A 10,722-nucleotide genomic window follows, 5' to 3' on the forward strand; every position below is an offset into this window, starting at 1 on the left:
AAGAAAAATTTTAGAGTACCAATTAATTTTCCAATTAAGGGGCAATTTAGCGTGGCCAATCCACCTACCCTGTACATCTTTTGGGTTGTGGGGGTGAGACCCACGTAAACATGGGGAGAATGTGCAAGCTCCACAAGGACAGTGATCCGGGGCCGGAATCAAACCCAGGTCTTCGGCGCCGTGTGGAAGCTGTGCTAACCACTGCACCACCTAGCCACCCTTATATTTTCAGTTTATTCCCTTATTTCCCCTTTCTTTTATTTTTACTATTATAATTTTGATCCATGGATGTGTAACGGATCTGTGACTTTAATGCTGCCTGTACCTTTAACTCAAGCAGAAGCAATGGCCCGTACCATTAATTCAAGCAGGAGGAATCCGTAAGGCATCAGTGACTCACTTTGATTAACCTGGCTGGTAGCCAACGAATTGGCCCTAAAAGCTGCGCTCTGCCTGGCAACAGGCAGTGATTGGATATTATTTCTCTGGAATGTTTTCAGAGTCACAAGGCCGGAGTTAGTTTCACTTTTGGTGGTGGCAGCTGATGGAGAGTATTAATCCTCTCCAGAAGGCCAATGTAAGAGTTCTCTCTCTCTTCAGCAAGCCTGAGCATTATTCCCTTGGGACTGCAGAACCCCAAAGACAAATCTTGAGCTGAAGGCTTGGCTTGGTAAGAAATAAAGTATCTCAAGAAAGAAAGAGACCTGGAAATAAGCCATGAACTAAAAGCAGGGTCTGATGTGAAGCCAAGGCGCCTCTCCAGGAAAAGCTGTGAGTAAGTTATTGTTGACTGCAAGGAAGATCATTACGGGCTGTACATAGATACATAGAGCATACAGTGCAGAAGGACGCCATTCGGCCCATCCAGTTTGCACCGTCCCACTTAAGCCCTCACTTCTACCCTGTCCCCATAATCTAATAACCCCATCTAACCTTTTTTTGGACACTAAGGGCAATTTATCATGACCAATGCACCTAACCTGCACATCTTTGGAATGTGGGAGGAAACCGGAGCACACGGAGGAAACCCACGCAGACACGGGGAGAACGTGCAGACTCTGCACAGACAGTGACCCAGCGGGGAATCGAACCTGGGACCCTGGCACTGTGAAGCCACAGTGCTAGCCACGTGTGCTACCGTGCTGCCCCCAAAGATCAGGAGCGAAATTCTCCATCCCGCTCCGCCACATTTCTGCCCCGACCCGCCGGCGGGATGCTCCGTTACACCGGCCGGTCAATGGGGTTTCCCATTGTGGGGCAGCCCCACGCCGTCGGGAAACCCCCGGGTGCCGGCAAAACGGAGACTCCCGCCGGCGGAGAATGAAGCCCCAGAGATCAGGGGCGCGATTCTCCGATCCTGCGCCGGTTGGGAGAATCGCCTTGGTCGCCAAATCTTCCCGCGACGCCGGTCCGAAGCCGTCCCGCGATTCACGGAAGCGGCCAGATCGGCACAATCGTGATTTGCGCGGTGAATCGCCCGAGACAGCCAAAATGGCGATTCACCGGTACCCCCACGATTCTCAGTGCCGGATGGGCCGAGCGGCCTGCCCAAAACGGCGGGTTCCCCCCGGTGTCGTCCACACCTGGTCGCTGCCGGCGGGAACAGCGCGGGAACGCTGGGGGGGGGGCGGCCTGCGGGGGGGGGGAGGGGGGATCCTGCACCGGGGGGGGCCTCAAATGCGGTCTGGCCCGCGATCGGTGCCCACCGATCGTCGGGCCGGCCTCTCTGAAGGCAGACCTCCTTTCCTCCGCGCCCCGCAAGATCCATCAGACATCTTCTTGCGGGGCGGATTCGGGGAGGACGGCAACCACGCATGCGCGGGTGACAGCAGTTATGCGGCGCCGGCCGCGTCATGTATGCGGCGACGCCTTTACGCGGCGCCAAGGTCTGGCGCATGTAAATGACGCGGCGCCGCTCCTAGCCCATTTTCGGGCCCTGAATCGGTCGGGATGGGGACCGTTTCGCGCCGTCGTGATCCTCGACGGCGTTCTCGACGGCGCGAACACCCTGTCTCCATTTCAGAGAATCGCGCCCCATAGACCTTAAACCACACTCATACTGTGAAGGGAGTGCACTAAAGAACTCATCATCTGAAACAAGGATTCTCATTTTTTGACCTTAATCCTTATTATTTTTACCCCTTTCCACCCTTCTATGTTTGTTTGTTTTGTGTGTGTGGGTAGAGCACAGTTAAAGGGGAGTCAGGTATCAGCTCAACATTAAGCAGCTGTTTTTACTGTACCTTTCGTATTTGTTTTAGTTATAAATAAACAGTAATTGTGTTTCAACTTATACATCTGGTGACTGTAATTATTGGACAGCCAAGGGCCAAAGATTTGGGGTATTTTTATACAAACTATTAGTTAATTCACTTGTATTGTGGCACCGGGGCTTGTGGGGCTAGAATTGACCGCACACCAGCTCAGGGTGTTGTAACATTATTGAATAATGCGGGAGGGCAAGTGGACACCAGCCTGTAGTGCAAGGCCCTGAACTTAGACGCTAGTGATGGGTCTGGGAGCTGATTGGACGTCAGGTCACAAACCAATCGCACTGCCTATTGTCTTATTCTCTGTTATTTTATTCTTGTTTTTATTCTTTAGGCCAAAGTCCATTGGAGCCACTCTGTAAAAGAGTCGGGCAGAAAATCAGAAAAACATGGGCCCCTCCTGGAAATGGTTGCCATGGCAATGTCAGAGACACCGCCAGTGGAGAGCAACTTGTTGGTGAAAGTCCGTCTTTGGAAGGTAAGGGGTCACATGGATGTTCTAACCTGGTAATATGATCATCATGAGAATGAGCTGCGTGATACTGACCGAGCAAACAGTTTAATTCGGTCTGATCAACCTCCTTAACCTGGTTACATAGAATTATAGAATGTTTATAGCACTGAAACAGACCATTCAGCCCAACTAGTCTATGTCAGCGTTAATGTTCCACTTGAGCCTCTTCCCATCCTACTGCATCTATCTCAACCAGTATTTCATTTTACTTGTTTCTTCCTAACAGGTTTATCTAGCTTAAATCCATCTATGTTATTCATCTCAACTGCTCCACGTAGCAAGTATCACATTCTAATCACTTTCGAGGTAAAGAAGTTTCGCCTGAATTGTCTGTTGGATTTATCGCTGACTATTGTGCGCTCATGATCTCAAAGCCCTGTCTACTCTCTGAGGTGGATCTAAAATATCTCATCTTGTTATTTCAAAGAAGAGCTGGGCACTTCTCCATATTGTCCTGGTCAATATGTATCCCTTTATCACCAGGTTAAAAACTAATTGACCACTTATCCCTGGTGTTATTTTGGGAACTTACAGTGCGCTAACTGGTTGTCATGTTTCCATCATTACTGCAGTGACTACACATGGCTGCAAATATATGCTTTGGGACATTTGAAAGTAGATGCTGGCATCCACAGAATGAATGAAAAAATCTGTGGTATTCATCACCTACCTGTCTTTTTCTTCCAGTCTCTGTCAGTCTTTTTCTCTCTGTCTCTATCTGTCTGTTTCATTTTCTTCCATTCTGACTCTTTATCCACCTCGCTGTTTCTGTTTATCACTCTGTCCTCTCATCCTCTATCTATCCCTCCCTCTCTCTATGCGTATCTATCTCTCTTTAATGTGTGTCTCGCTCTCTTTACCTCTCTGATTTCCTTCTATCTCTATATCTCTGTCCCTCTCACAATTTGTTTCTATCGCTTTTCCTTTCTGTCTCTCTATCGGGCTCTGTCTAATTTTAGCTCCTCCTTTGTCTCTTTAATGCCTCTCTTGATATCTGTCCCTCTTTATCTGTGCTTCTTTCTCTCTCTTTCTCTCTGTCTACCTGCCTCTCTGTCTCCATCCCTCTGACTCCTTGCCCATGTCTTTCTGCTTCCCTGTCTCTCACTGTCTCTCTCATCATCTCTAGAGTTTATCTCTCTTTCTCTGTTCATCGCTCCTTCTTTTCATTTGTGCCTCTCTCCCTCTCTCGATATCTGTCTCTCCATTTTTCTCTCCCATCTTGCTTTCTCTCTTTCTGATCTCTTTACCACTCTGGCTGTCTCTATCCCCAGCACTAGCCTGTCCTCCACAGATTGATATTGCAGCTTTAACAAATCTCTGTTCTTTCTCCTTCTCCTGGAGGTGGAGCTAAATGAGAACGAGGGGGCCTGGGGCCGCCTGGCTACGGAGGAAGATCCCAGGATTCTCAGCACGTTGATGTGGAGCTGGCTGGAACACCTCAAGGTTAAAATTATTCTGTTTGAACAGGACATAATGTATAAATGCAGTAGGACTGAGGCAATAAATCATGGGACTATATATATTATATTGGTTTCAGTTACAGTCTCCCACAGCCAATGGCCCCAAGCGTTTGCCCCCATTTTAAGACTGATGGTCAAGAAGGAACTTCCAATGCTTTTAATTCATTCTCTGGCTACGGGCTTTGCTGGAATGGCATTTATTGTCCATCCCTAATTGCCCTGAGAAGGGAGTGGTGGACCTTCTTGGACCATAGTTAGAGGTTTGATACACCAATTGGTTTGCTAGACTATTTAGAGGGCAATTGAGAATCAACAATTTGCTATGGATCTGGGGTGAAATTCTTCGTAATCGGCGCGATGTCTGCCGACCGGCGCCAAAAATGGCGCGAATCAGTCCGGCATCGCGCCGCCCCAAAGGTGCGGAATCCTCCGCCCCTTGAGCCGCCGAGCCCTAACCTTGAGGGGCTAGGCCCGCGCAGGACTGATTTCCGCCCCGCCAGCTGGCGGGAAAGGCCTTTGGTGCCCCGCCAGCTGGCGCGGAAATGACATTGCCGGGCGGCGCATGCGCGGGAGCGTCAGCGGCCGCTCACGGCATCCCTGCGCATGCGCAGTGGAGGGAGTCTCTTCCGCCTCCGCACCCCCCGGGGCCAGATCGCCCCGCGCCCCCCTCAGGACCCCGGAGCCCACCCGCGCCGCCTTGTCCCGCCGGTAAGAGAGGTGGTTTAATCCACGCCGGCGGGACAGGCATTCTAGCAGCGGGACTTCGGCCCATCCGGGCCGGAGAATCACCGGGGGGGCCGCCAGCCGGCACGGCACGATTCCCGCCGCCGCCGAATATCCGGTGCTGGAGAATTCGGCAACCGGCGGGGGCGGGATTCACGCCCGCCCCCGGCGATTCTCCGACCCGGCGGGGGGTCGGAGAATCTCGCCCCCTGGAGTCATATATTAGCCCAGGTGGGGTACAATGGCAGGTTTCCTTCCTAAAGGACATTACGGAACTTGGTGTTTTTTTTACAACAATCCAACAACTTCCATTTCATTTTTACTGATCCCTGCTTTTCACATCCTGGTTTTTGAATCTATCACAGTGGACTCAACTTTTCTGGATTATTAGATTTCTGGGTCACTAGTCCAGTGATATAACCACAACTCCACCCTAACCTGCCCAGGTCATGTACAGATGAATCCTTCCCTGCTGTGGTATGTTACAAATCAACATAATTTCATAATGTCCCTTGGAGGACATTGTGAAGTGATGGAAGGAGTTGTGAATGGCCTCAGCACCTCTGGCTCCGCAGAGAAGGAATGTGCCTGTGTCACAGACCTTGGCTACTTGCTGAACTCCTGTTGGGCTTGTGGACAGAATCAAGTCCATACACAAAGAGACTGCTCACTCTAGTGAGCTAACTGCTCACTCTAGTGAGCTAACATAGAGCTCAGGGCTGTACACCTGACAACAGCCTGCTTGTGTTTGGAGAATTGAGAAAATTGGAGGACCAGGTACATGAGCGAGAAACAACAATGTTGAATCTCTGGATCAGCTGGTGATAGACCCTCTTCATGCCCCTCTGTAGGAGCCAGTCCTCGGATCAGAAGATGTAGTGACTCTGCTGTCTAAGCCCACAGCGAAAGGGACCCCGTGGAATCTTGAAAAGGTGAGTTCTCCTACGCACCAGGTAGTGTGTGCGATATATTTTATATATATATATATATATATATATAATATATCGTGTGTACATATGTGAGGGTTTGTGTTTGTATATTTGTGTAGGTGTCCATATTTAGTACGTGTGTGCTCGTATGTATATGTGGGCTAGTATGTATTACTCTGCATATATGTTAGTGTAGTGAGAGTATGGTGCTCTTAGTGGGTAGACTTTTACGGTTCCTCCACTTAGAGGGCACAGTGCCCTTGGCGCTGCCTACCCACCCGCCCGTAACGTGTTTGTGATTTTACAAGGGGGCAGGTAAAGCCTGGGGCACATAATTGCGGCATAGTCTAAGTGATTAATTATTGGTCACTGAATGGTAATTTCCAGCCAGGCTGCAAGTTTTCATAGATCATAGAATTTACAGTGCAGAAGGAGGCCATTTGGCCCATCGAGTCTGCACCGGCTCTTGGAAAGAGCATCCTGCCCAAGGTCCACACCTCCACCCTATCCCCATAACCCAGTAACCCCACCCAACACTAAGGGTGTTCCCATTGGGCATGTTCTCCACTACGCTTCCTGAAGTCGATGACAATCTCGTTCGTTTTGTTGGCAAGTTTTAGGGCAGTGGGTGGAGGTTAAGGACAGAGCAGGGAATGGGACACCTAGCAGGTTAGCCTGTTAGAGCCTTGGGCGGGAGAGGGTGTAGTGGCACATCTCCCTCACACGCCTCTTTTCCCAAGTGGGGCAACCCCGTGGTCTTCCCCCAACCTCTGCGGGTGTACCATCTGCCCCGGCCTTTACCACCTGCTGAGAAGCCCTCCTCCTCTGGCTCTGCCTAGACACTCCCGGACTTACTTCCACCCTGAGCTGCCAGCATTTTGTTCAGTGGGATTCAATGTAATTCCAACAGTGAGATTTCCTCCCCAGATGGGAGTGGAGGCGCACCTTTAAGCATTTAATGCTCTATAGAGTGTTCATTAGCTGCAGTTCAGCCATCAGGAGTTATGTGTATAAATGTATGAGCCTCTGTGTGTACATATTAGTGTGTCTTAATGTGTGTTGTGTGTTACAGTGTGTATATTAATGTGTATTTGTGAATGTGTGTAAAAGTGCATAGGTGGGAAAATCATAATGTTGGGTCAGAGGGGCCTATGTTGGGCACCCCCTACCAGTAGAGGCTGAATGGGACACCATAACTATCAAGCAAAGGGCAGTTGTAATTGATGTCCTCCATTAAACAGAGTTTGTAAATACCGTGCAATTTCCTGGGGTTTTACGCCCAGGCACTGGTAACCCCTTCTCTTCCCCTGGCAGCGGACCACACACTGGGATTGGAGGCTCAAAGTCTGTCAGTATATCTTGGTCTATCAGCTAGTTTCCAGTAGGCCGAGGCCTAGAGATCCCCATGATTCGGAGAGCTTGCCTTCAATCCAACCACTCTTCTGTTGGGCATTCCCAGATGTTATAACCCCCCACGAGGACCATGGATAAACAATCATTGATCTCGCCGTGGGACTTGTGGAATACGAGCTCCCTAGGTAGGGGGAAGAGGCCAACCACCTGGGGCTCGTTAGGAGCAAGATATCAAAACAGGCCCAGCTCAGGGCCTGACAGAACAAACCCTCCCAGCTACAATTACACTGGGAGAAATGCTGCATTAAGCAGACTTGTGTAAATATGTAGATAAATTCACCTTCATTAACAGCTTCATTATGAGTTATTATACCAAATATAGGGGAAACAGAGGTTGCACTTCTCATAAAGCAATGTGAGAACTCTCAGATACATTGGAAGACCTGTGGGAATTAATGAATCTCAGCCTGCATGTGGTTTGGGCCCTTTGTGATATATTTTTATACCTGAGTAGCTATCCATTCCCACATCACAAAATGATTCTCCACATTTCCCTAACCTTTGTCTTTCAGTGTCAGGAAGAGACAATCAACTGCATCTTGGATTTTATCAGTAAACTCACTGGCATGCCCTCTGCACTGGAAGATTCCATAATCCACCGACTGATCCAAGCACTAACCCAGGTAGGCACTTTCAATAAGCATCACAGGTCAGGTAAAGACTGAGAGCCAGAGTGTGGTACACCTTCGACCTTTCTCCTCACATTCACGTACTTAGATTTACAAACACATATGAACACATACATACATGGGACACACACGTACACATAGGAATGCACATACGGTGGCACAGTGGTTAGCACCGCTGCCTCACAGCGCCGAGGTCCCAGGTTCGATCCCGGCTCTGGGTCACTGTCCGTGGATTGGCCACTCTAAATTGCCCCTTAATTGGAAAAAATGAATTGGGTACACTAAATTTATATTAAAAAAGGAATGCACATACACACACACACATATATATACATCTTATAAACCCAAGTTTGTCAAAGATTTGAACATCAATTCCATTAAAGGTGTCAGCTTTGATTCAGGGTAAGACTCTAGATCAAGGGTTTAAGTCCAACTCCAGAGAGCTGAGCCTATAAACAAGGCTACTTCATTGCCAAACTGAGGGAGTGCTGTACTATCAGCAGTTTCATCTTTTGGATAGGCCCTGTCTGCCCTCTTAAGTGCTGGTAAAAGCCCCGTGGCACCACTTCAAAGAGCAGGAGAATTGTCCCTCGTGTCCTGGCCATTAGTTATCCTAAAGCAACATGACTAAAGCAGGTAATCTGGCAATCCATTCCATTGTAATTAGTGTGACCTTGCTGTGTACAAATTAGCCGCCATGTTTTCCAACATGACAGTAGCGACTATAATGAAAGATGCTATTAGGCAAGTTATAAATAGGGATCCGCTTGTCAAGCTACTGCAAAGAATAGAAGAAAAACTGATTTATCTGAAACTCCCTCTCTCATGGTTTTTGCCACCTCCTTGCAGTTTTCTAAGCTCCAATTGCTCATCCCACATGAAACCGCCTCCTTTTTAAAATCAATTTTTCCCACTCCACCTCAGACTTGCCTAAACCTTTAGCAAAATGTAATTCCCCCAATTTGCCTTCCTCTTTCAAGCTGAAGGCTTTTACAATCCCAATTCCTGATTTCACTCTTTTACTCTTACTGTAGTGGGCACACCCCTATGGGCCTTTCCCCAGTGTCCTTCACCAGATCTCTAATCTTTCACCTGGTATCCTTCATTGTGGATCTTTACCCTTCACCTGCTTTCCCTCACTATGACCCTTGACCTTTCACTTGGTTCCTTCTGTTGACGCTTGATCTTTCGCCTTTTGTCCTTCATTATGAGGCATGAACCTTCGCTTGACCTCCTTCCTTAACCGGAAGCAAACGATGGATGTTATTGATTTTTGCCTTATTGTTACAGGGCTATAAAGAGGACGCGATGCATTTTGCTACTTTCTCTCACAAACTGAAAATGATCATCAGGGAAAAACGCTCACATTACCTCTTCAACAAAGGTGTGGTGAAAACAACAACAGTGGTGAAGATATCCTCACATGGGAAGAGCAAATAAAAACAAAATTCTCTGGGTTGGACCTCCATAAATGTGATTACTGCCATATGTAATGGCGGTATTTGGAATTTCTTTAGAGTGTATGGTGGAGGGGGACAGAAGGTGGGTAGAACTAGCTAGAGATAGATGTTGACTGAACTGAGACAGTTAACCCCCTGAGGCAGGGGTCAGCCTGTGTCCCCAAGTCACAGCTGAGGATAGGCTCAGAGAAGGAAGGACTCTCGTTCGTTCATTATGACTTTATTGCTCTAAATTGACTGAATTCTGGGTTGACATTAAGGAGGGAATAGTCACATCCAATGGTGTGGGTAACACCCCTTTATCATATGGGATGTGGAACCTATCAAACATTCCCCATGTGTGATGCAGGGAGGGATTAAGATAGCTTAGACCATGGAAGCATTATTGAGGATACAGCCTGTGGTTACGTGAAAAAGGAGACATATTGCTTTTCTGAACTTGGGACAACAAAAAGGCAACTTTAACTCTCCATCTAACTAGTGCTGTGCCTGCCTTGAAGTTATGGGAGAGAGACCAAGTTCCTAGTTGTTCCCTTACTGATGTTCTTGAGGAAATGTTGAATGTGTAACAGTATAAACAGTTCTTATATCATTGTACCTGTGTATGTGCTGCAGTCTTTAATGACATAGATCATCTGTAACAATCTATCTGAGTTTGAATGTATTCTGTCGCTGCCTCAAATCCACAGTGACTGGAGCCAGTTCAGTTCATCCTTATCTTGAATAAACAGTGGGTTTCCCACAGTTATTCAGTGGGTAATCTTAACATGTTGAATAAATAAAAAATCTGTGGTTCAGAATTCAGTTTTTCCCACAGCGGTCTTCTTGGATTCAGTGTCATCGGTCACTCCCTTAAGTTGGCTGAGTGTTATATGTTTACAGCCAATATCTACTTCCACAATAGCATAACCTGAGGGTGTACCTACCCTCCCAAACTACCCAACCTACAAAAAGCATTGCAACAACTTGTCAAGCTTTATTCTTCAGCATCTTCCAAACCCACAACGTCTAACAGTGATGGGCTACCTGGGTTGAGGAATGAGTTTCTCTTCCCAACATCACTGTGCATGTACCTACACCACAGATTGCTCACATCCCATGAATTCAGAGAAATAGTATCCACCATCTGGATCAGATATTCATATTTCAGATACCTTCTTCAGTCTCTCCAGTGACCGACCGAATTGCCATTAGGTGAGGAATGGCCTGGTTTGGATTGTTTGTACTGTGAACATAGTCAGCATGTTTTATGATTAGGCTCATTTTGTTTAAACACCAAAACTTATCTTTTTGACATAAAAATAACAAAGAAGCTATGCTACCC

The 10,722-nt window shown here is 47.6% G+C and overlaps 1 protein-coding gene across 1 annotated transcript in view; it reads left to right on the forward strand.

Annotated features, from left to right (window-relative positions):
• The window catches only part of LOC140387907 (protein tyrosine phosphatase domain-containing protein 1), a 66,192-nt gene extending 55,990 nt beyond the window's left edge, over positions 1 to 10,202 (forward strand). The window contains exons 8-12 of the mRNA XM_072471208.1: positions 2,605 to 2,748; positions 4,126 to 4,227; positions 5,819 to 5,899; positions 7,822 to 7,932; positions 9,229 to 10,202. Of these exons, the coding sequence (XP_072327309.1) occupies positions 2,605 to 2,748; positions 4,126 to 4,227; positions 5,819 to 5,899; positions 7,822 to 7,932; positions 9,229 to 9,378 (588 nt within the window). The 3' untranslated portion in view covers positions 9,379 to 10,202. The remainder of the gene's footprint in view (positions 1 to 2,604; positions 2,749 to 4,125; positions 4,228 to 5,818; positions 5,900 to 7,821; positions 7,933 to 9,228) is intronic.
• The last annotated feature ends 520 nt before the right edge of the window (positions 10,203 to 10,722 follow it).

The sequence above is a fragment of the Scyliorhinus torazame genome, chromosome 13, assembly GCF_047496885.1.
Source record: "Scyliorhinus torazame isolate Kashiwa2021f chromosome 13, sScyTor2.1, whole genome shotgun sequence".
Taxonomy (NCBI): domain Eukaryota; kingdom Metazoa; phylum Chordata; class Chondrichthyes; order Carcharhiniformes; family Scyliorhinidae; genus Scyliorhinus; species Scyliorhinus torazame.